General features: G+C 41.1%; 1 protein-coding gene across 1 annotated transcript in view; it reads right to left on the bottom strand.

Annotated features, from left to right (window-relative positions):
* Positions 1 to 277: 277 nt before the first annotated feature.
* The window catches only part of CRADD (CASP2 and RIPK1 domain containing adaptor with death domain), a 177,713-nt gene continuing 151,252 nt past the window's right edge, over positions 278 to 26,738 (bottom strand). Inside the window, exon 3 of the mRNA XM_043881318.1 lies at positions 278 to 1,034. Within this exon, the coding sequence (XP_043737253.1) occupies positions 733 to 1,034 (302 nt within the window). The 3' untranslated portion in view covers positions 278 to 732. The remainder of the gene's footprint in view (positions 1,035 to 26,738) is intronic.

Genomic DNA, 26,738 nt, shown 5'->3' with positions numbered 1-26,738 from the left:
CAGTTCTTTAAATAAAGGGCACGGGATTTTCTTAAGCACATCTTTTAAAGATCAAGGGCTCAGGTATGCATGCTGGTACTTGAACTGGTCTTTGCAGGGAGCTTTAGTGTCTTAACTTTAATGCAGACACCCTGCCCGAGCTATTCATCCTGACTAGAGCAAGTAACTATTCCACTGTTACTATCAATTCTGTTCCAAAAACACAAATACCGTAATTTTACACCCTAAATCTAGGCAATACAAGAATGAAAGGGGGAAAAAAACAAGCAATACTTTCTCATGAAAGGGCTACATTATATACAACATTTGTTTTTATTATTATCATGATTAATAGTTAAGTACACTGTGTAATTCCCAGGCAACATAAAAGTGGATGATTTATATACAGAACACCTGTATTTTTTTTTGGGGGGGGGACCAGTAGGACTCACCAGTCTATTAAAAGGCAAGCACACAATTAAAACCTGCACAATTCCAAAAATGCAGTATTTGAGCAATTAGAAAGTCAATCGTCAATTCATTTTGGCAAACCTACTGTGTAATCCTGCTTTTCAAGTAACGTCAAGTGCAAATTCCAATATGTCCTCTCATCTAAAAATCACTGCAAATTCCATCATGTCCTCTCATCTAAAAATCACCACGACAAACAACAACCCCAACCCAATCTACCTGCCCTGGTAAGAGTCACGATTCAGCCCATGTGACTAGCCCCGAGCATGGTCGAGGGCCCAGTCATTCCAACATGTGCTGCAGTACCGAGGGGTCCACACCCACGGCCTGCAGGCCCCTGTTTAGGCTCTGGAAGGTGGCCTCCTTCCCGAAGCGCTGCCTCCAACGCACCAAGGCCTCCACCACCTGGGACTGCACGTTGTGGGGGTGGTTGGCCTTACAGCGGTAGACGTCTGTCTGGAAGAGCCCCAGAGACAGCACCAGAGGCTCCCACTCGGGGCCCAGCCTCAGGGCCAGCTGGTTGATCTGCCGGTCGGACGGGGAGCTGTGCAGGACGTGCGGGGGGACTCCGGTCATCTGGTCATCTGGGGAGGAGAGAGACACCATGGTGAAGAGCGGGCGCCGACACATCAGAAAGTGAGAAAAGTGTTAGATGCTCATTGAGTCTGACTCTACATGACCCCATGGAACATAGCCCACCAGGCTCCTCTGTCCACGGGATTCTCCAGGCAAGAACACTGGAGTGGGTAACCATTCCCTTCTCCAGGGGGTCTTCCCAACCCAGGGATCGAACCTGGGTCTCCTGCATTGCAGGCAGATTCTTTACTGTCTGAGCCACTAGGTAAGCCCAAACACATCAGACGGGGTAGGGACAGGCAGAAATGAAAAATGTGGGGGATGAGACACATCCCAAGTGACAGGGGCCCACTTTTAGTCTTCACAGGGGCTGCTCAGTAAAAAGCCACATGTAGGGGCTTAAGAAACACTTAGCACCTAGGGACAGGTTTATTACAGAAAACGTGAAAACAAGAAAATAAAAATAATTTGAAATCCCATCAGAAACCCATTCAGAATACTTCGATCTATTTCTTTTCAGTCTTTTACGCATTAAACATACATTTACGATTACATTGCAGGTATTGCTCAGATGTTAAAGAATCTGCCTGCAATGCAGAGGACCCAGGTTCAATCCCTGGGTTGGGAAGATCCTCTGGAGAAGGGAATGGCAACCCACTCCGGTATTATTGCCAGGAGAATTCCATTGACAGAGGAGACTGGCAGGCTATAGTCCATCGGGTCACAAAGAGTTGGACACGACTGAGCGACTAACACACACGATGCTTTGTAACATGCATTTTTCACCTCCATCTCCTTTACTAGGGAGGCCAAGCTGAGGCTTCTGGAGGCATCTAAGGATGCCTTCGTGGCCCTCCTCCCTCTGGAACTGGCCTGTGGGGGCAGGGGTGATGTCGTCTCCTGTAGGAATGGCCAGTGCTAGAGGGTAATTTGCTAGAGGGTGACTGGCTGTACAGAACAGCTAGTCTCGCCTGACCAACTTGAACACCTCCAAGAAAAGTTACAGTTTCTACAGAGGCATGAGCTAAGAAGGGCCCGAAGAAAAAAATAAAACCTAAAAGGCCATGACGGAGCAGCACAGATCGCAGGAGGAGAATGACCACCTGGCTGAGCTCAGAAGAGGAGAGCAAGCACGTGCTGCCGATGGGCAATGAGAGAACCTGACATTGTACTTCCTAAACTCGAGCCCTGTCTCCCCAAGGCCAGTCTGCGGAGGAAGTCTAACATCAAGTGAGTGACTACAGATGTGCTAAAAGGTGCCACTAGTTACAGAGAAGGCCTTCCAGAAGAAGGAAATTAAAAGCTAAGTCCTGAGCATGAGAAGAAGGAGCCCAATGAAGAGAAAAGAAAGGAGGGTACCCTATGCAATGGGTAAGGCATGTGCAAAGGCCCTGAGGCAACAGAACATGGCAAGTGAAAGACAGTCACTGTAGCAAAGAGCAGAGGTTGAGATACGCTCCGAACATCCAAAATGATGGTGCCAGTCATGGGTTAGACCAAGACTGAAAGCTCAGGTTTCCATACAATAGCACCTTGAACTATATTTTCTGTCACCAGCATTCCAGGAATTCAGGTCAATCCCACTTCACACTCACTGTTTTGATTTATGAATTCAACGAGAAGGCAAGAGGCATCCTGTTAGAATAGTTGATATCTTCCATGGCATGGACCTTTGGTCTCTAGGCAGTTGCTAACAGCTTAGGCACAAGTTGCAAAAATATTGCCAAGGACTCTTTCTGGTGTCTGTCAAGACTGCTATTTTTTTTTTTTTAATGACTAAGAAGCAAAGTAGAATGATGATACTACTGAGCAATATTTTATATTAATACTGGCACTTTTATGGCTTTTCTAAAAATATGGGCTCATTTTAAAACTCAAACATACAAAAAAGTACAAACAAGAAAACAAAATTTCCACTATCCTACCATCTTATTGACAGTTCGTGAACATCATTCCAGACATTGCTTTATGTGTGTATACTATGAGAAGGAGAATATAACGGTCTTTTCCAATAAGAGTTACTTAATTTTGCTTGAATATAACAAGGAAAACCAGCAGAGGTGAAACTAAATGACTTTCTGATCTACAATTGAATGCTTTAAAAAAAAAAAACCCAAAACAAATAACAAAAAACACAAATACACAAAATATTTAATGCTGAGAAAAAGATTAAAGACAATTTAACAGGTAAACAACATGTTTCCACATTGATGCTGTATTTATATTCTCTTTTTTCTCATACCTCTTGATTTTTGCTGCTTCTATCATTTTTATTTTGTTGGATGCACAACATTTACATGCTTCTGCAATAATAATTTTCCCCCATTATCTAGTCTTAAAACTACATTATAATGGTTTGAATGTTCACCAGCGTTTTTTGTTGTTGTTATTGTTTTTTTAACACAGCTTTTCTGCTCTTGAGTCTGTTATTTTGATTTGAGTCTCATTTGGTCAATCTCTTCATAGGGTGGTTTTTTTTCCAGAAAGGTTCATGGTTACTATATTCCTTGAGTTCTTTCAGATCAAGACTATCTGCTTAGTGCCTTCACTGCTGAACAAGAACAATATTTATAAAAACAATGTCATATTATATTATATTTTAAATTATGAGTATAATTTTATATTGTTTAAATAATTTTATTTCTCTTACATTTGTAGAATTTGCTCATATTTTATGGTAGAGAAAACTGGTATGGAGAATTCTGATACTAACTTCATCATCCCCCTTTTGGGATAATCTGCTTTTTCTCTCTGGAGTTTGCAATACTGAAGCTTTAGACCAGGGTTTATCTTGGTCACTCTATGTGCGGCATGGCCTTCTGACCAAAGATTTAGTTCTTCCTTCTTTTCAAAAAAAGCTTTCTGAGTTATATCTTTGCATTATTTTTTTCTATTCCTTATGCTGGAAGGTTTTGCCTATCTTCCACAGCTATCATTTTCTCTTATCATTTCAACTTCCTTCCAGTAATTATCTCATGCCTTTCCACCATGCCATTCATTTGACTACCACTTAGGGCTATTCTGTATTTTTTTCCTTTTGGTTCAAATCTTTTTTTTTTTTAATATTTATTTTTATTTATTTGGCTGCATAGAGTCTTAGTTGTGGCACGTGGGATCTAGTTCCCTGACCAGGGTTTGAATCCAGCCCCCCTGTATCGGGAGCGCAGAGTCTTAGCCACTGGACCACCAGGGAATTCCCTGGTTCAAATCTTATATCATATTTTTGCTGCCAATTTTTCTTGGCCCTTCAATCTTTAAAAATCCCTTTCCACTGCACACCCATTAGGATGGCTTCTATCAAAAAAAAATAAGTGCTGGTGAGGATGTGTAAAAATTGGAACCCTTATGTGCTCTTGGTGGGAATGTAAAATGGTGCAGCTGCTATGGAACAGTTCCTCAAAAAATTAAACATGGAATTATGATCTAGCAATTCTAATTTTGGGTTATATACCCAAAAGAATTGAAAGCAGTGATTTAAAGAGATATTTGTACATCCATTTTCATAGCAGCATTGTTCACAACAGCTAGAAAGTCGAAGCCACTCAGGTATCTATCGAGGGATAAACAGATAAATAAAAAGTGGTATATTACACATCAGAATATTATTCAACCTTAAAAAGGAAAAAAAAAATTTTGACTCATGCTGCAAAATGGATGATTCTTAAGGACATTATTCTAGCTGAAATAAATCAGTCACAAAAGAGACAACTACACCATGATTCCACTCACATGAGGTACTTAGAATAGTCAAATCTGATGGGACACAAAGAATGATGGTTGCCAGGGTCTTGGGAGGGGCGAATGAGGAGTTGCTATTTAACGGGGACAAAGTTTCTGACTTGCAGGATGAAAAGGTCTGGAGGTTTGTTGCACAACAACATGGATGTACTTAACCACTGAATTGCACACTTGAAAATGGAAAAGATAGCAAGTTGTATATTTTACAATTAAAAATAAAACATGAAAAGAATCTTGTTTAATCATAACACTGAGTTTTTATTTCTACTGAACTGACACTGAACTCTTCTACAGCATGAAATGGTTGTGAGATTGAGTTTTCTTGGACTCGCTTTTCTCCCAAACCAGATTGGTTGCATGTTTATTTTTTGCAAGCTGTGTTCCTGTCTTTCATTCCTCACTTGTATGCAGCGTTTTCACAACACTTAGCTTCATCTTATTCATACTTGATGTGGGTATCTCTGTTCAGAACTCTGTTTGGTCACCTACAGTAAGTTGATGTATCCTTGACAGTCCATTCACTTACAGGGGATTACACTCTGAGGTTGGCTGTGGCTTTCTATGTGGTGCTCTGCCATGAAGGAGAGGTAGGACCCACAGGGCCAGCCTTTGCTGGAGATGCTGTGCACTGATTTTGTTTTCCTTTCTTTTAATTAATTTATTTATTTTAATTGTAGGCTAATTACTTTACAATATTTTGGTGGTTTTTGCCATACATTGACATGAATCAGCCATGGGTGTACATGTGTCCCCCATCCTGAACCCCCCTCCCACCTCCTCCCCATCCCATCCCTCTGGGTTGTCCCCCTGCACCGACTTTGAGTGCCCTGATTCATGCATTGAACCTGGACTGGAGATCTATTTCACATACGATAATATACATGTTTCAACGCTATTCTCTCAAATCATCCCACCCTCGCCTTCTCCCACAGAGTCAAAAGTATGTTCTTTATACCTGTGTCTCTTTTGCCATCTTGCATGTAGGGTCATCGTTACCATGGAATCTAAATTCCATGTATATGGGTTAATATACTATATTGGTGTTTTTCTTTCTGACTTACTTCACTTTGTATAATAGGCTCCAATTTCATCCACCTCATTAGAACCGATTCAAATGTGTTCTTTTTAATAGCTGAGTAATATTCCATTTGGAGAAGGCAATGGCACCCCACTCCAGTACTCTTGCCTGGAAATTCCCATGGACAGAGAAGCCTGGTAGGCTACAATCCATGGGGTCACTAAGAGTCAGGCGTGACTGAGCGATTTCACTTTCACTTTTCACTTTCATGCACTGCAGAAGGAAATGGCAACCCACTCCAGTGTTCTTGCCTGGAGAATCCCAGGGACAGAGGAGCCTGGTGGGCTGCCATCTATGGGGTCGCACAGAGTTGGACATGACTGGAGAGACTTAGCAGCAGCAGCAGCAGCAATATCCCACTGTGTATATGTACCAAAACGTTCTTTTGGCTGCGGTGGGTCTTTGTTGCTGTGCGACACCTTTCTCTAGTTGCAGTGAGCAGGGTACATGGCTAGTTGTGGTGCATGGGCTTCTCATTGCAGTGACTTCTCTTGTATGGGAGTCAAGGGCCCTAGGGTGCGTGGGCCCACTAGTTGCAGTGCATGGGCTTAGTTGCTCCAAGGCATGTGGAATCTTCCCAGACTAGGGAGCGAACCAGTGTCCTCCTGAATTGCAAGGTGGATTCTTAACTACTGTCCCACCAGGGAAGGTCTGCTCTGTCTTTTGAAAGCCAGTTAAATGTGTTATACCAGAGGCTGCTCTGCTGGGGTGTATTCACTTCTATGATCTCTTTCCCGTAACTGCGGCAACAGCTTGCTTCAAGTTGCCTTCCCGCCTCTGCAGAGGGTGTTGCCTGACATCACTGAGGCTGCCCACCCTCCTCAGACAGCTTCTTTCCAACTGACCTGTATGACTGGGAACCCTCAGGCTGCTGGCCCCTCACCTTCCTTTTCCAGCATTGCTCCTGAGGGGTCAGGATGGGAGGTTTCCTTCTTTGCCTGACACTTTTCAAAGTGCTTGGTATGAAGCTGTGATTGGTTTTCTCGTTTGCTGGGTTCTGTTTTCATTCTGAACCTCTTTTTGGGTCAGTTCAATGGGTGCTGGGCGGGAACATCTGTGATTCTGCTACACTCTGTCATCATTCTGACTCCTGTCCAACTGTTCATGCAACATATGCTCTGAGCCAATGATGTGGAAGTGAGGGCAGTATTTGCTCTACTCCTCTACACTCTCAGGGTCACATATCCCTTGTGAATACTGCCACATAACTGCGAGATGGTCAGCAGTCTGCAGACACAGACTTGAGCAAAGATAACTGGCACATAGGCATGGCCCAGCCAAGAGCAAATCAGGCCCTTCCAAGGAGATCTTACACACACACAGAGGATAACAGCTGTTTGGGTCATCTGACCTCTGTCTGGAAAAGCATCCTCATGAACCTCTTCCAGCTCATGAATTCTGCTGAAAATGAGGTTAATTAAAAACGAGAGCCCTAAGGCGGTAGTGTCAACTCCCAAGGACATACTACATCAAATCAGGTCAAGCTAGAAATTAACCCGCTGTGACCATCTGGCCACTGTTCCTCTATGCTTGATGTGCACACCACTGGTGGTGGGCAAGATGATGCTGGGGGTACACAGGGGAACATTCTGTATCAGAACAGTCACGTGTCTGTCTTAACATGGTTAGAAAAGTACAAATAGCATTTCAAAGCCATGATTGCAAGGATTAAGGTAAGTAAATCAAAAAGCAAATGTAGAATGACCAAAAAGTAAACAGACCGGAAAAAAAAAACAAAAACGTAAGTTTTAAAAATAAAAAGTAGATTTAAATAAAAGCATTAAATTAGCAATATAGGTGATTCAAAAATAAGGCAGGAATTGTACAAGTAGGACAGAAATGACTGAAGTTTGGGAAGTCCAGTGTTTCTCAACACGTGAGTGAGTGGCATCTCAGGCAGGACGATCCATCGTGCGGGGCCGTCTTCACTGCACAGCAGGCTCTGGAGCACCCCTGGCTTATACCTACTACATGTCAGTCACATCCCCATCCCAGCCTGAGCACACGTGTCCACACACCCTGGAGCGAGGCAGCACTACCCCTGGTTAAGAACCACCAGATACTGGGACAGAAAAATGTCCATTCTTTTAAAAAAAAAAAAGTCCTATGCAGGCATCTAACTCCTTTTATACTGACAACTGTTCTCCCTTACATAGAGCCTGTCTCTTTCATGCAATCCTTTAATCCCATTCTTGGTGAAGTTAAAACTCACCTGTTTCAAAAGAAATACCATTTGTTGACAAACCCATCTACCATGATGAAAATCCATTTGAAGGGATGAACACCTCCAGTACCCACCCACCCCCATCTGCCCACCTACCCCCCACCTCCCCTCCACCCTCCAACTCTGTGGGCACGACATGAAGGAAATGTGCGTGGTGATTCCCCTTCTCTACCACTATCTCGTCTTCCCGCACTCGTGGTTAACCGTGGCTGCTCTGGGCTTAAACCTTAAACCCTTCCATTCAGCTTGTTTCTTATATGACATCACTGTCTCTCAAGCTCCTCATGGGCAGAGACCACGTCTCCTGCTTCTGTGTCCTTCCTGTACAAACTTCAGCCCCTTGCTGAGCACAATATGCAACTTAACGTATACTTTTCCAGTGACATTCTTAAAATCAAAGGTTATCCAAGTCAAGTTTCCAACTCACCTTCTCTAATGGCTACGTGTTTCTGACTTGTTACCGAAAAAAGCCATCACCTCCAACAAACCTCTGTGCAGACAGCACTCTCTGCTCTACCCTGGCTGGTGAGGGCAAGTCCACAGGCCCCGTGTCCTGCCTGGTTGCCCTCTGCTCTGTACCCTGCGCCCTGCGACATGAGGCCACCTTAACAGTGACCTGAGAAGAGGACCTGTACAGCGTTCAAAAGCACAGTTCGAAGACTGAGGCCGTGGAGTCGGGGAGAGGCATGGCAGACGTGTCAGTGGCTGCTGGGAAAGTCGGATGAGGCTGCAGTCAGGGCTCTAGAATTACCGCAAAGGATTTAACTATAGAACTCCATTTTAAACCTGTTATTTGGAGGTACAACTGGAGGTTTTGTAAGCACATATGAGTGCTTTATAAAGTGACTCAGTTGCAGATGCGGTAGTACTTTGGAAAACCATACACATTTCTTTGGAGAGCTGGTGATACATACCACACTCCTTAACTCACTGAGGGAAGTGCCACATGCTTCAGGTTTGCTGGACCAGAAAAAAAAAAAAAGTTGAGCTAAGAGACTGTGTCTTTCTAGGATAGCCACTTTTTAGGAGAAGAGGCTAAAAACCTTGCCTCGAGGACATTTAAGGCCTCTGCTCAGGTCAAATCTACTAATGTTCCATGGACCAAAGCAAGACACGTGGCCAAGACCAAAGCCAACAGAAAAGGAATCAAATCATCTCATGGGGTGAAAGGAGTGAAAAATTGCTGAGCAATGATGTATAAACACTTACAAGTATACTAATAAATTCTTAAAATGTAGATGAGGTGATATATTACTACGAATATATAAAATGCCAAAGCTGGTATAGAACAAAGTAGAAAACTTGAATAAACAAAAGTTTCAAACACACTGAAGTGGTAATCAAAGCCCTAGAGAGCCCAGGGCTCCAATGGTTTTATACATTAGTTGTATCAAACATTCATGGAACATTTCATTTCCTATCTCATGTAAGTTGTTCCAGAAAATACAAAAAGAATGAAAACTATGTAGGCCATTTTACTAGACTCCTATACTTTTTATCCCAAGCAACAAGGAGAAAAAAGAAAAATCAGAGGCTCACTTCACTTATAATTTTAGATGTGAAAATCCTAAACAGTAACTATTTGAGTTTTTAAAAATATATTTAAAATAGGGGTGCCTGGTGGCTCAGTGGTGAAGGATACGCCAGCCAGTGCAGGAGACACAGGCTGGATCCCTCAGTCCAGGAGGACCCCACATGCTGCGGAGCAGCGGGGCCTGTATGCACAGCTACCGAGCCCACGTGCGGCAGGAGCTGCAGTCTGCGAGCCCTCGAGCCCACGGTCCACAACGAGAGAGGCCACTGCCGTGAGAGGCCCGCACACTGCAACTGGAGGGTGGCCCTCACTAGCCACAACTAGAGAAGGGCCTGCGAGCAACGGAGACCCAGCGCAGCCAGGAATAAAATAAGTAAATAAAAATTAAAAGAGTTATGGAAGAGCAGCTTTTTTAACAGGTTTAAAAAATACTTAAAATAATATATTGTAAAAATAAAGAAAAAAATATATATTGTAAACAAACAGAATTCATCTCAGGATTACAATAATCTCAACATCATAAAATTTACCAACTAATTCAACATAAGCTAAGCTAAGTCACTTCAGTCGTGTCCGACTTTGTGCGACTCCATAGACGGCAGCCCACCCGGCTCCCCCGTCCCTGGGATTCTCCAGGCAAGAACACTGGAGTGGATTGCCATTTCCTTCTCTAATGCATGAAAGAGAAAAGTGAAGGTGAAGTCACTCAGTCGTGTCCGACTCTTAGCGACCCCATGGACCGCAGCCTACCAGGCTTCTCCATCTATGGAATTTTCCAGGCAAGAGTACTGGAGTGGGGTGCCATTGCCTTCTTCTAATTCAACATATCAACAGCCAAAAAGAGAAAATTCATTATTTTAATAGATTGAAAAAAGGGATTTGATGAAATTTGATACTTATTTATCATTAAATTTATTCTCTTCAAAAACCAGAAATACGAGCAGTCTTTAAAACTTGATAAAATTATAAAAACCTTCAATAAGCATTTGATTTAATGAACTTTAAAATGTATCCCCTCTAAGAATGTGAAGAAGTATGCTCACTAGCACTACCGTATTACTATTGAATACAGTAGTAGACAGTCCTGTCCAAAGCTATAAATAAAGAAAAAGAAATTATGTATTAGCACTTGGAGGGAAGCATTTTCAGACTATATGACCTAATAAGTAGAAAAAGGCCTGGATCAATAGACAATTTATTAGAACAAATAAGAAGGTTGAGCAAAATTGCAGATACAAGATCAACTCAAAACAAAAATCAACAAAACAGCATTTCTACATTCTAGCAATAATCAAATACAAAAGAAAACAATCATGAAAACAACAAAGAATCTAGAATTAAATTAGCAAAGATCACATAAGACCTCTATGGGGAAATTTTTAAGCCTTTATTAAAAGATATAAAGCAAGATTTGAATAAATGGAGAGTTACTCTTTTGCTGGCTGGGAAGACATTCGTATGACATAAAGATGAGAATGCTTATAATGACAATTAAAACTTCACAATGGGGTAAGGAGAGGCTTTCTCCAAACTGGGGAAAACTAGCTAATTATATATAAAAAGAAACTGGGCTTTTATATCACACCATAAACAGTGACAGAGTCCATGTGGATAAAGGCCCAAACATAAAAGGCAAAAGTATAAACTTGGAGTTATCTTTATGACTTGTGGTAGAAATGGGACTTTTTTTTTTTAATTTAAGAAAAAAATGTATTATTTTTAAAAAATTGAAATACAGTTAATTTGCAGTGTTGTGTTAATTTCGGGCGTACCGCACAGTGACTCAGCTTTATATGTGTGTGTGTTCTTTCTCAGATTCTTTTCCCTTACAGGTTATTACAAAACACTGAGTATAGTTTCTTGTGCTATACAGTAGGCCCTTATTGGTTATCTATTTTATATATAGTACTGTGTATATGCTAATTCTAATTTATCCCTCTCCCACACTGGAAGTGACTTTTTAAGTGAATCCCCCAAAGATGATCAGATGAACCTTTTACATCAAAGGAGATTACGATTCAAGTTGACAGAGCAGAATGGGAAAAGACATCTGTTAATGTCTAGAACCAAAGGAGGCATAATTTCTGGATTTATAAGGTAGGTACTCCTGAAACCATAGGGAAAAAGATAAGAATTTCCAAAGGTAAAAGGACAAAGAAATTGCCAGGTGATTTGAATTAGAGGAAATGCAAAAGCAAACATATAAAGAGATGCTCAAATGCAGAAATTTAAGAAATAACAAGTGAAATAGCAATGATAAATTACTTGATGTGCATAGAAATCTAGACAATACAAGTTTTGACTGGGCTGTATCAGAGTATGAAATTTTATTCACTGCTGATAAGAATGAAGACTGGGCAGCCACTCCATCAATACAAGCAAGTCAGCCATGTGAATAAAACTGAATATAGTATATAACCTTGTTCCATGGTGTATGTACCCAAGAAAAATTCTGAAAAGATCGATAAGGGATGTATATAAGGTTGGTTGCACAAGGCTACATCATTTCTGTTAGCAAACATATATACATAAGCCTTATAACCCAGCAATCCTGTTTTGGGGCTTATATATCTCAGAAGAACTCCCATTCAGATCCGTGAGGAACTGTGTATGAGGTTGTTTATATCAAGTAACACTGGGAATAAAGGAGCTGAAATCAACATAAGAGCTCATTACAAGGGAAACAGATAGATAAATATGAAGGAGCACATAGGGAATACTGTGCAGTCAGAAAGGAAACTAAAGCCAAAATGTTAAAAGAATGATCTCTATAACAACGTGAATTTTAATATACATGTCTAAAACAACACCATTTATAAAAAACATATACAAATAAAACAATGTATAAGACAGAATAGTTAGTTATGGAAGGGAAGGAAATGTGGGGAGGCTGCCAGGCTGACAAAACTACATGACAGGCCCCCTCCCAGGGCCCAGGTGTTAATCTGGATCCCTAGGTGCAATGGTCCTGCAGAGAAATCCCTCTGGGTCAGCGACTGGCTGCCTGGAAACGAAAGAAAAGCATCTTGAAAAGAAAAGTAATTAGAGCCACTTGTTCTGGTAGATAATCAAAGAGAACAACTGGGTCCCCAGAGAGGTGGAGAAATATTAATAAACTGGTCTAAAACTGATTTCCAGCTAGATGAAGGTCCTACTGCAAAATGCAAGTAAGTCATACCTATTTGTCATGGAAAACTTGATTTGACCATCGAGTCTGTGGAAGGTCAATGACAAGACTATTAGCAATAATTGAGTTCTCACTGAGTTAAAAGAAGGGAGTCAGGGTGGACAGAGCTCTGAGCTAAGAATGAGCAGGCCTGGCTAGTATCTAAATTCAAATCTGCCACCAACTCGTCATAAAACTGGCTATATCATTTAGTCTCTCTTGTTTTCTCATTTGTTAAAACATAAAACCAGATGACTTCCAAGGTCTTATTTAGATATGACATATTACACTATCTTTCTAAAAAGAAATTTTATTTTCTGCACTTCTCATGCTTTTTGATTTCTCATTAATCAACAGTTACTCACATATTGTTCCATCATTTTCCTCTACTTGTCTTCTAAAAGAGAACCAAGATCTTTCGGGTTTTAGTGATTTTTTTGGCTTGTTCCTGCTTTTAAAATATTGCTCATGGAAACTTATCTTTCTATAGTAAAAAAAAAAAAAAAAAAGTTAATTGAACATTGGTTTAGTAAATTTTTCAAAACAGTATTAAAAACTTTAAAAGTTCATGTTATAACTTGCTGAGCCACTCATTTTTCTCGCATACTTGCACAGAACTGACCCAACTCCATCAGTTTAACATTCCTCCTGCTCTCTGAACACGCTGGCCTGCCTGGAACCTTAGGGCCTTGTGCTCGCTGGTCCCTCTTCCTGGAACACTCTTCCTCTGACTCCCTCCATCAAATGTGACTTCTCGATGGAACCCTGCCTGACCGCCCGATTCTCAGTTACAACCCCCATTCAACGCTGTGATTCTCCCTTATCCACGTATCACCTTCAAACATACCACGTATGTTAAGGATGTGCTATATTTGCTGTTGCTCGCCCCACTCCATACACAAATCCCATCCCTGCTATAATGTAAGCTCCTCACAGGAAGGGAAATTTTGTCTGTTTTGTTCAGTCATGTTCAATGTTGTAACCTAGGCACCAAGAACAGCACACAGTAGGTACTCACTACATAAATGAACACTGTTGGATAAATGAACAAATTAAAAGGAATGATCCATTACAATTACAGCATATTCATTTGGCTGTGCTTTCTATAGCTACAGTATTGCCAAGAGTGACTACTTTTAGTTACTTAGAACTTAAAAACTAAAGAAACTATCGTATCATCTGGGAGTGAACACAGATTTTTAAAAGGCAGGGGCAACTTTATAACAGGAAGATATTGTCAAGGTTAAGGGTGTACAGGTTCCCATTCTTTGTCTGAACTGGGCCACAGTGGGCTCTTCCCTCTGCATCGATGTTTAATTTTAAGAGAGTTAGAACCACTGACAGACCCCAAGATGGCTTCTGGGTAAATACTCTGGTTCCAACCCACTAGTATCTAAGGAAATAAAAGGTAATGAAAAGAAGCCATCCTCCCCGCCCCCTCCCCCCCCCCCCAAAAAAAATGGCAGAACCACACTCCAGTACTTCTCTGAAGGTGCATCAAACTCAACTTTAAAAGAAAGACTGATATCCCCAAATCTGGAAAGGAAAAATGAATTAGGTGGGTTTTCTTCTCACTTTCTCTCCTTTGACTTCAGTAGACTGGGAATGGTAATTGCCACAGGGAAGGATGGGAAGATCAGAAACATGAACAACGACAACAGACTGCCGTTCTTGGAAGAAGTGATGAGACATTTCACAGGGTCTCAGGAGAGACACTGCAGGGCGAAGGTGTTACAATGTGGCCCACACAAGCAACTGAGATGAGTTCAATCCTCTACCAAACTCTTCTGCTGATGTGTGCCCTTAATCTAAAGAAAGTGGACAGAATAGGAAATATCCAGTCTTCAAGGGGCAACAGATAGAGGGTTACAGGAGTGCCAAGGAGAAACCACTCCAGTCCGTTACAGCACCAAAGGCTGAGCATGGCTGCCCAAACATGGGCAAGATGGAATGAAATAGCACAGCAACTAACATTCTACCACAACAAGTGATTTTTAAAGGGGACATTATATATATATATATATATAAAAAGATAAGAGTTCATGATCCTCAAGGAATAAGAGAAAGTAATTTGTTATAGAATAACTTAAAAGCATAATAGAAACATGAATATAGTAAAAACAAGAACTTAGCAATGAGATGATCAAATAAAATGAGATTTTAAAGGAAGTACTAAAATGTCATACTAAAATGACAAATTGATGATCAAATAGCATCGCCTAGAAACTAATACATAAATTAGAAATACCAAAGAATAGCAATAATATGACTCCAAACTATTCATATTCAGGAAAGGCTTGAAATTAAGGCAGAATTTAAAGCAATTAGAGAAAAATGATAGAGGTAGAGGACAGAAAAATAAAGCCCATTAAAAGGTTGATGGGTATTCCTGAAGTAAAAAATCCAGCCCAAAGTATTCAAAAATCTAACACAAGAAAATATCCCTAAAATGAATACACAATGGAATCTAATCTCTAAGTTGAAAGAGCAAACTCTGTTTTAAGAAAAAAAAAAAAAAACTGACATAGAATAACCAACTATGAGACATATTCTGGCTAAATAATTGAATTCTATTTCTGACATAGGATAACCAACTATGAGACATATTCTGGCTAAATAATCCTTCAAGTAGAAAGAAAAAGCAAGTTGTATAAAAGGAGAAAGTCAAATTTCTTAACAGTGCTTTAAATGTAAAAGACAAAGCAATTTCACAAAAATGTTTAAGGGGGATAAAAGTGTAGTCTCTGAATATTATTCTTAGTCAAGATGATTTTCAAATAAAAGATAATCAGTAGATATTGTAGAACATAAAAACAACACAAGAATTCACTTTCATTCTGAGCTCTCCTTTAAAAAGTCTTGACAATTTAGTCAGTGCAATGAATAAAATAAAAATATCAACAGTGGCATATGAAGGATGGGCAGATGGAAATGGTTTGCTTCAGACGCAAGCAATAAAAAAGGCATTGTTTATAGAGAATTTAAAATTAGAAATAAAACCACTAAAAAATCAGTCTGCTTTTCATATCACCATGTAACAACAACTTCAGCAACGCAAATGATAAAATATTCCTCCTTTCTCGAGTGGAACGTTTTCCTACCAGACAGACTCCTCTAAGCCCCCTGAGTTGCTTCTTGATAAGAGTGATTTGAAAGCCACAGTAAAAAGATCAGTACTGGATATTGAATTTATTTAAGTATAAAACTAAGTTTAAACAACTGAACAGAACATAATGTTACGTGTCTTGATTATATGAAAACAGTAATATAACCAATCAAAATCAAGGCTAGATGATAGAATACTGTGGAATGTAAACACTAAATACTCTGACTGCAAGAAAATAACGATGTGATAAACCAAAATCTAGACGGAAGGAAGGAAAGAGTGACAGTGTCTGTGAGCTCATTTATCATGGCAAGGAAATCCATATTGTCTGAGATGGAGACAGCAGCAGGCAGGACAGCCTGTGGTGGTAAATACGCCCTGAATCTCATGGCTTAACAGAACAGGAGTTCATGTCTCACTCACATACCATCCACCACAGCCTCACATGACAGCTCAGGGGAGTGCCTCCCTGAGCTGGCTCTGCCTTCCACATCCACACTGGCTTAGGCTCCTCCACATTCACAAATCACATAAATGTCCACGCTCACCAAGACAAGGAGCAAAGGGGTGAGGGACTGGAGATTTGGCAATTAAAAACAACCATCCGTAAGTGATGCAAGTCATTTCTGCTCACACTGTGCAGCTAAAGCCAGTCATAAGATCACACCTAACTTGAAAGGAGTAAGGAAAATACAATTCTCCTGTACCCCAGAACAGGGAGAGAATTGGGTGAACACCAATAAGATCTACCAAGAAATACACTTGGAGAAAAAGAAAAGCCAGAACCAAAAACATAAAGTTAATCATCTCCTTTCTTAACCTAAGGGGGGGCGGGGTGGGGAATAACATCTCCTACTGTGAAAAAAAAATGTTTATTTAAATTTTAGTAATTTCTTAATTCTTACTTAGTTTCTTTTCATCCAGTTAACTTCAAATGAAATTAAACACATTAGTTTTAAAATTTAAAAATTAGCAGTATTTGATGCTACTTTAATGAAAGCATTTCTATCTATCTACCTACCTATCATCCATCCATCCATTTTTTTCATCTGCAAACAAGTTTAGAGAGATGTCAGATGTCCAACAGGATGTTCATTTAATGAGGCTTATTTCTGAGTGTTAGGATTTTTAAAAAATCTTTTTCTTTTTACTTTTCTGCATTCCTTCAATTTTTTTTATAATGAGCATGTATCACTTCTATAAACACAGTAAAATCATTAGAATATGAATGAATTAGAAACAACACTTGGCCTTCTACTATCAAGCCTCAAAATCACCAGATGGCAAAAGAGATTTTTTTTTTTTATACTGCAAGCAGGAAAGGAAGAGGGATTAAAGGAGTGCTATTTCATGATTGTTATACACTGTATGGGCTTCCCAGATCGCGCCAGTGGTAAAGAACCCACCTGCCAATGCAGGAGACATAAGAGATGCAGGTTCAATCTCTGGGTCGGGAAGATCCCCTGGAGGAGAGCAGGGCAACCCACTCCAGTATTCTTGCCTGGAGAATCCCAAGGACAGATGAGCCTGGAGGGCTACAGTCCATAGGGTTGCACAGAGTCAGACACAACTGAAGCGGCTTAGCATGCAGACTTAGCACTGTCTGAAATGATAGAATGGGTAAATGCTGATAGATTCAGGCCAGGCAGCTAGTTTGAATCAGGTATGTAAAGGACGTACATTTCTATTCTACCAATTTTTGAGACATATCTTGCTGATACAGGTCATTCTACGAAACATGCAGTGCTTATTGAGTTTAACAGAGGTATACTATGGAAACAGAGTTGGTTTTTCCCATTGAAAAGATATGGATGTTAAACGCAAAAAGTACAATTAATAAATTGAAGAGGAAATACAACTTCTAATCTGAGCCAAGTTACCCATTATGCACAGTGGGAATGGTGCTGAGAGAGCCCACAGTACTTTTGGGGACCCATGAAAATGTTTTAATTTCTTTGAAAATCAGAAGAAAAAAATGAACTTCAGGTCAAAGTAAATATTTGACTATATAATACTAATATAAATTCAATTATTGAAAAAAAACATTTGTTTTGTATTGGAGTACAGCTGATCAACAATGCTGTGGTAATTTCAGGTGGACAGCAAAGGGACTCAGCCACACATATACATGTATCCATTCTCCCCTAAACTGCCCTCCCATCCAGGTGAATATATTCACCTTTATACCAACCCAGTCGTTAACTGTATTTTTTCATACTTTTTTATGGAGGAAAAGGCCCACAGAATCAGCAGTGCCTCCAGTCCACGAAATTTCATAATGTGGCCCTGTTTCTGAGTCACAAATTCATTGGCAGATGGCAAAATACTACTTGGTTTATTGAAACATGTACTTAAAAAACTACCTTTCCAACTTAAAAACAGTGTAGCTGTTGACAGACAAAATTCCAAAGTGCCTTGTCAGTTACTCAGCATGCAGGGATGACTAATGTAAATTTTCAACATTAATGACAACACTGTTTTTTATGGTTTATTGCTGCTGCTGCTAAGTCGCTTCAGTTGTGTCCAACTTTGTGCGACGCCATAGACGGCAGCCCACCAAGCTCCCCCGTCCCTGGAATGCTCTAGGCAAGAACACTGGAGTGGGTTGCCATTTCCTTCTCCAACGCATGAAAGTGAAAAGTGAAAGTGAAGTCGCTCAGTTGTGTCTGGACTCTTAGCGACCCCATGGACTGCAGCCCACCAGGCTCCTCCGTCCACGGGATTTTCCAGGCAAGAGTACTGGAGTGGGGTGCCATTGCCTCCTCCTATGGTTTACTAGCAGACGATATTAAAGCCATTCATATGGAAGTTGCATGATAAGGATATAAAGTTTTGAAGCTTTTTTTTTCTTTTCTTTTCTAAATGGGGAAAATGAACTCCTTAATCACAGTATTTCCCACAGATGATTGTTCTCCCAAATTTTCAAAATTATTTAGAAGTATCTGTAAATTTATTTTGGCTCTCAAGATCAGATACATAAATATTTAAACTGATACCCAAACTGGAGAAAAAAGCTGCCCTCATGTCACTTGATTCTGTCTTTGCTGCTGGTCCCTGGTCAATAAGGAGAGCTAGTTTAAGAAGCTTCAGTTGTATATTAGAATTATAAAGTAAAAACTCTGATAGAGTCATGTTTTCCTTCTTGGTCCTAAACCTACTTAGGAGGACAAGATCACCATTAAGGAGTGCTTACAGAACTTGACCTTAGGCATCAAAAGTATGTTCCTTTGATGGGAGTTCAGCAGGGCTGTGTGGCTTGGTGATAAGACCAAAGATTTAAAAAAGGATGAAGGTCATGTAAATTTGCCAAGCAAAACCTTTCAAAGCTATGACACAATAATCTTAAAAATGAAACTTAGTCTTCTTTTCAGCAACCTAGGGAGAGAGACAGAAGCAGGCTTTTTAATTCGCTGCCTTCCCACAACTGGAAGGGACAGTTAATGCATTGACTGACATAATCAAGAAATCAAAATAATTTGGACAGATTGATGGAATGACACCAACAAGATTTAATTTGTTTTAGGATAAATGCAACATCTTACCAAACTGAAAAAACCAATTACAAAGATACAGACTGAGGACTTCGCCAGTTGTCCAGTGGTTAAGACTCTGCCTTCCAATTCAGGGGGTGCAGATTTGACTTCTGGTTGGGAAACTAAGACCCCACATGCCATGTGGTGAGGTTAAAAAAAAAAAAAAAGAAAAAGATACAGTCTGTTTTCAACCGGCCTCAAATGCAGTTTAGGAGAAAAGGTTCAGATGTTTTCAGTTCAGTTCAGTTCAGTTGCTCAGTCATGTCCAACTCTTTGTGACCCCATGGACTTCAGCATGCCAGGCCTCTCTGTCCAACACCAAATCCCAGAGTTTACTCAAAGTCATGTCCATTGAGTCGGTGATGCCATCCAACCATCTCATCCTCTGTCGTCCTCTTCTCCTCCTGCCTTCAATCCTTCCTAGTATTCAGTTCAGTTCAGTTCAGTTGCTCAGTCGTGTCCGACTCTTTGCGAGCATTAGGGCCGGCAAATTTGGAAAACTCAGCAGTGGCCACAGAACTGGAAAAGGTCAGTTTTTATTCCAGTTTTTATTCCAATCCCAAAGAAAGGCAATGCCAAAGAATGCTCAAACTACCGCACAATTGCACTCATCTCACACCCTAGTAAAGTAATGCTCAAAATTCTCTAAGCCAGGCTTCAACAGTACATGAACTGTGAACTTTCAGATGTTCAAGCTGGATTTAGAAAAGGCAGAGGAACCAGAGATCAAATTGCCAACATCAGTTGGCTCATTGAAAAAGCAAGAGACTTCCAAAAAAAATATCTACTTCTGCTTTATTGACTATGCCAAAGCCTTGGACTGTGTGGATCACAATAAACTGTGGAAAATTCTGAAAGAGATGGGAATACCAGATGACCTGACCTGCCTCTTGAGAAATCTATATGCAGGTCAGGAAGCAACAGTTAGAACTGGATATGGAACAACAGACTGGTTCCAAATAGGAAAAGGAGTACATCAAGGCTGCATATTGTGGCCCTGCTTATTTAACTTATATGCAGAGTACATCATGAGAAACACTGGGCTGGATGAAGCACAAGCTGGAATCAAGACTGCTGGGAGAAATATCAATAACCTCAGATACGCAGATGATACCACCCTTATGGCAGAAAGTGAAGAAGAACTAAAGAGTCTCTTGATGAAAGTGAAAGAGGAGAATGAAAAAGTTGGCTTAAAGTTCAACATTCAGAAAACTTAGATCATGGCACCTGGTCCCATGGCAAATAGATGGGGAAACAGTGGAAACAGTGAGAGACTTTATTTTGGGGGGCTCCAAAATCACTGCATATAGTGACTGCAGCCATAAAATTAAAAGACGCTTGCTCCTTAGAAGAAAAGTTATGATCGACCTAGACAGCATATTAAAAAGCAGAGACATTACTTTGCGAACAAAAGTCCATCTTAGTCAAAGCTATGGTTTTTCCAGTAGTCATGTATGGATGTGAGAGTTGGACTATAAAGAAAGCTGAGCGCCAAAGAATTGATGCTTTTGAACTATGGTGTACAAGAAGACTCTTGAGAGTCCCTTGGACTGCAAGGAGATCCAACCTTCCTGTGGAAAGGAAATCAGTCCTGAATATTCATTGGAAGGACAGATGCTGAAGTTGAAACTCCAATACTTTGGCCACCTGATACGAAGAACTGACTCACTGGAAAAGACCCTGATATTTTAATTGGCTGCAAATGCAATATAACTCCAGGAAAAGAAAAAAAAGAAAAACTGAGCACAATGTTGGTTCCAAGTACCGTACATAATTTTGGAATCAGGAAGAAGGGAGAGAATAGTCTCACAGATTTGTATTAGTCGGATAGATCCCTTCTAAGTCAATGACCTGATTGCATATTATAGGGGCAGGCAAGCAGGCAAAGCCTGAATGTAAGTTCTGCCCAAAAAGGTTAACCTGTAACTGCATATGAACTCCATGTGAAAGCAAGAATTTGGTGTCTACTATGGTGAACTATGAGCTCTAGCGAGGTAGGAAACTGTGCCTGTCTTATTCACGGCAAGAATCAAGCACATATCTGGGGCATCACAGCTCCCAAGAAATAACTCATAAGACTTTACATACAAAGCAGTTACATTTTATAAAGGGGATGCATTCAGAAGGTCTCACACAGTGGGAGACTAACCTGGCAAAATGCAGGAGCACTAGCTTCGAGCAAGAGCTGAAGCAATGTAGAGAATCCTCTTGGCTTTGGAATTTTGTGATTCTTGGCAAAATTCAAATATTCTAGGATTCGCATTATTTCAAATTGTGTGCCTAAAGTATGATTCAGTAATAAATATCAACCTAATTCAAATATGCCTAATATCACATAAAATGCAAGGGCACTCAGAGGATAGATATGTTAATTTAGTAAATATTGACATCTGGGGCTTCACAGGTGTCAGTGGTAAAGAACCCGCCTGCCAATGCAGGAGACCTAAGAGATGCAGATTTGATCCCTAGGTGGGGAAGATCCCCTGGAGAGGGCATGGTAACCCACTCCAGTATTCTTGCCTGGAGAGTCCCATGGACAGAGAAGCCTGGCGGGCTAGAGTCTTCGTGTAACACAGAATCCAACATGACTGAAGTGACTTAGCATGTGAGCATTTGAGGTCTATAGCGTGCCGGCTGCAGACGTGTGCCGGCTGTGATGGACCCAGCAGAAGCATGGCTGAGAGGAGCTGCCCTGCGCCGGAAGTCAGGGGCGGCGGCGGAGAGGGGCTACCACATGCTCAAGGTCAGGGGCGGCGGCGGAGAGGGGCTACCACACGCCCAAGGTCAGGGGCGGCGGCTGAGAGGAGCAACACCTCGTCCAAGATAAGGAACAGCCGTGAAGAGATACCCCACGTCCAAGGTAAGAGGAACCCAAGTAAGAGGGTAGGTGTTGCGAGAGGGCATCAAAGGGCATGCACACTGAAGCCATAATCACAGAAAACTAGCCAATCTGATCACAGGACCACAGCCTTGTCTAACTCAGTGAAACTAAGCCATTCCGTGTGGGGCCACCCAAGACGGATGGGTCATGGTGGTGAGGTCTGACAGAATGTGGTCCACTGGAGAAGGGAATGGCAAACCACTTCAGTATTCTTGCCTTGAGAACCCCATGAACAGTATGAAAAGGCAAAAAGATAGGACACTGAAAGAGGAACTCACCAGGTCGGTAGGTGCCCAATATGCTACTGGAGATCAGTGGAGAAATAACTCCAGAAAGAATGAAGGGATGGAGCCAAAGCAAAAACAATACCCAGTTGTGGATGTGACTGGTGATAGAAGCAAGGTCCAATGCTGTAAAAAGCAATATTGCATAGGAATCTGGAATGTTAGGTCCACGAATCAAGGAAAATTGGAAGTGGTCAAAGAGGAGATGGCAAGAGTGAATGTCGACATTCTAGGAATCAGTGAACTAAAATGGACTGGAATGGGTGAATTTAACTCAGATGACCATTACATCTACTACTGTGGGCAAGGATCCCTTAGAAGAAATGGAGTAGCCATCATGGTCAACAAATGAGTCTGAAATGCAGTACTTGGATGCAATCTCAAAAACGACAGGATGATCTCTGTTTGTTTCCAAGGCAAACCGTTCAATATCACAGTAATCCAAGCCTATGCCCCAACCAGTAATGCTGAAGAAACTGAAGTTGAGCAGTTCTATGAAGACCTATAAGACCTTTTAGAACTAACACCCGAAAAGGATGTCCTTTTCATTATAGGAGACTGGAATGCAAAAGTAGGAAGTCAAGAAACACCTGGAGTAACAGGCAAATTTGGCCTTGGAGTATGGAATGAAGCAGGGCAAAGGCTAAAAGAATTTTGTCAAGAGAATGCACTGATCATAGCAAACACCCTCTTCCAACAACACAAGAGAAGAGTCTACGCATGGACATCACCAGATGGTCAACACTGAAATCAGATTGATTATATTCTTTGCAGCCAAAGATGATGAATCTCTATACAGTCAGCAAAAACAAGACCGGGAGCTAACTGTGGCTCAGATCATGAACTCCTTATTGCCAGATTCAAACTTAAATTGAAGAAAGTAGGGACCATTCAGGTATGACCTAAATCAAATCCTTTATGATTATACAGTGGAAGTGAGAAATAGATTTAAGGGACTAGATCTGATAGACAGAGAGCCTGATGAACCATGGATGGAGGTTTGTGACATTGTACAGGAGACAGGGATCAAGACCATCCTAAAGGAAAAGAAATGCAAAAAAGCAAAATGGCTGTCTGAGGAGGCCTTACAAATAGCTGTGAAAAGAACAGAAGAGAAAAGCAAAGGAGAAAAGGAAAAATATTCCCATTTGAATGCAGAGTTCCAAAGAATAGTAAGGAGAGATAAGAAAGCCTTCCTCAGAGATCAATGCAAAGAAATAGAGGGAAACAACAGAATGGGAAAGACTAGAGATCTCTTCAAGAAAATTAGAGATACCAAGGGAACATTTCGTGCAAAGATGGGTTCGATAAAGGACAGAAATGGTATGGACCTAACAGAAGCAGAAGATATTAAGAAGAGGTGGCAAGAATACACAGAAGAACTGTACAAAAAAGATCTTCATGACCCAGATAACCACGATGGTGTGATCACTCACCTAGAGCCAGACATCCTGGAATGTGAAGTCAAGTGGGCCTTAGAAAGTATCACTACGAACAAAGCTAGTGGAGGTGATGGAATTCCAGTTCAGCTATTTCAAATTCTGAAAGATGATGCTGTGAAAGTGCTGCACTCAATATGCCAGCAAATGTGGAAAACTCAGCAGTGGCCACAGGACTGGAAAAGGTCAGTTTTCATTTCAATCCCAAAGAAAGGCAATCCTGAAGAATGTTCAAACTACCACACAGTTGCACTCATCTCACATGCTAGTAAAGCAATGCTTCAAATTCTTCAAGCCAGGCTTCAGCAATACGTGAACTGTCAACTTCCAGATGTTCAAGCTGGATTTAGAAAAGGCAGAGGAATCAGAGATCAAATTGCCAACATCTGCTGGATATTCAAAAAAGCAACAGAGTTCCAGAAAAACATCAATTTCTGCTTTATTGACTATGCCAAAGCCTTTAACTGTGTAGATCACAATAAGCCGTGGAAAATTCTGAAAGAGATGGGAATACCAGACCACCTGACCTGCCTTTATGCAGGTCAGGAAGCAATAGTTAGAACTGGACATGGAACAACAGACTGGTTCCAAATAGGAAAAGGAGTACATCAAGGCTATATATTGTCACCCTGCTTATTTAACTTATATGCAGAGTACATCATGAGAAACCCTGGGCTGGAAGAAGCACAAGCTGGAATCAAGATTGCTGGGAGAAATGTCAATAACCGCAGATATGCAGATAACACCACCCTTATGGCAGAGAGTGAAGAGGAACTAAAAAGCCTCTTGATTACAGTGAAAGAGGAGAGTGAAAAAGTTGGCTTAAAGCTTGACATTCAGAAAACTATGATCATGGCATCTGTTCCCATCACCTCATGGGAAATAGATGGAGAAACAGTGGAAACAGTGGCTGACTTTATTTTTTTTGGCTCCAAAATCACTGCAGATGGTGACTGCAGCCATGAAATTAAAAGACACTTACTCCTTGGAAGGAAAGTTATGACCAACCTAGATAGCATATTAAAAAGCAGAGACATTACTCTGCCAACAAAGGTCCATCTAGTCAAGGCTATGGTTTTTCCAGTAGTCATGTATAGATGTGAGAGTTGGACTGTGAAGAAAGCTGAGTGCTGAAGAATTGATGCTTTTGAACTGTGGTGTTGGAGAAGACTCTTGAGAGTCCCTTGGACTGCAAGGAGATCCAACCAGTCCATCCTGAAGGAGATCAGTCCTGGGTGTTCACTGGAGGGACTGCTGCTGAAGCTGAAACTCCAGTACTTTGGCCACCTCATGTGAAGAGTTGACTTATTGGAAAAAACCCTGATGCTGGGAAGGATTGGGGGCAGGAGGAGAAGGGGACGACAGAGGATGAGATGGCTGGATGGCACTACTGACTTGATAGGCATGAGTTTGAGTAAACTTCGGGAGTTGGTGATGGACAGGGAGGCCTGGTGTGCTGCGATTCATGGGGTCGCAAAGAGTCGGACGTGACTGAGCGACTGAACTGAACGGAACTGATGTACTGGGTACCTTTTAGTGTTAGTTATTCAGCAGTAGGCAAATTTGGCTACTTAGGTAAATTGCCTGCAGTTTGTCTAAAGCAACTCTGTGGGACTTAGGTCTTTCCAATTATCTATCTAACCCAACTCATTTATTTCATCAAAGAAAAAAATAAAATGAAAGGAATTAAAGTCAGTTGCTCACTCTCACAATTAATTGTTCATGGAGCTCTGAAGACAGTGATCTACAGATGCCTACCTCAGCAGGGACTCGGTGCCTGCTTACAGCTGCAAATACACAGCTGAAGTTAACAATTGGGGGGCATATTTATGAAGGGAACTGAGAAATTATAAATATAAGATCATTGTTAAGAAATTTTCTTTTAATCTCCTTTTGAACATTCCCCAAAATGAAAAATTTTCCAGACTATGTTTTTCTGTTTTTTAACTAACATTTTTTTAAACAAACATAGATGTATTAGAAGCATATGCACATATGTGTGTGTGAAACTGAAAGAAAAGTTCAACAAAACAAAAAATCCTTTCCTTTACTATATGTTATCCTATTGGATTTTATTTTGCTCTAATACTGATCAGCAACCACTAAAGTGACTTCATGTTCCACTAACATGTAGCAACATTGTTCGAGTGGACATTTTGCTGGCCAATTGCTACTCTGCCATTCAATAATGAGCTCACATGTCACCTCCTCAGAGAAGCCTCCCAGGACTCCTCCAAGCACAGTCATGCCCTTCTTTAAAGCCTGACATGAGTGTCAGTGAGGGTACAGGGAAGCGGCAGATTCAGGAGAGAATAGGAGGTGGTGCAGGAATAGTTCTCCGCGCCACACCTGAGCTCCACGCTGGAGCAGGCGCCCCTCGAGCACAGGGGTGAGGAGGCCCTCCTCACCCCTGATTGATTTCCTGGGTACTGAGTACTTCCAGACCCATCATAAGTGCTCATTAAGCAATTGTTGAAATAAATCCTTTAGGGAGCGGATGAAAGCGCTTACCCTGAAAGCAAATAAAAGAGCCCATCCATCAGAGGCTGCACACTGGGAGCCCATGGACTGAATTTGGCCCGCAGATGTGTTTCATTTGGCCTGCGCAATACAAAAAACTAGAGCGAAAGCATTTGAAAATTGGGAGGTTTCATAAAGTTCCAGATTTGTGGCTTTGCTTGTCCATTCACCAGAGTCATCCTCAGGCTGGTCACCTCTGAACCTCTGCT

This window comes from Cervus elaphus, chromosome 3, assembly GCF_910594005.1.
Source record: "Cervus elaphus chromosome 3, mCerEla1.1, whole genome shotgun sequence".
Lineage (NCBI taxonomy): Eukaryota > Metazoa > Chordata > Mammalia > Artiodactyla > Cervidae > Cervus > Cervus elaphus.
This window is presented reverse-complemented; position numbering and strand designations above follow the sequence as displayed.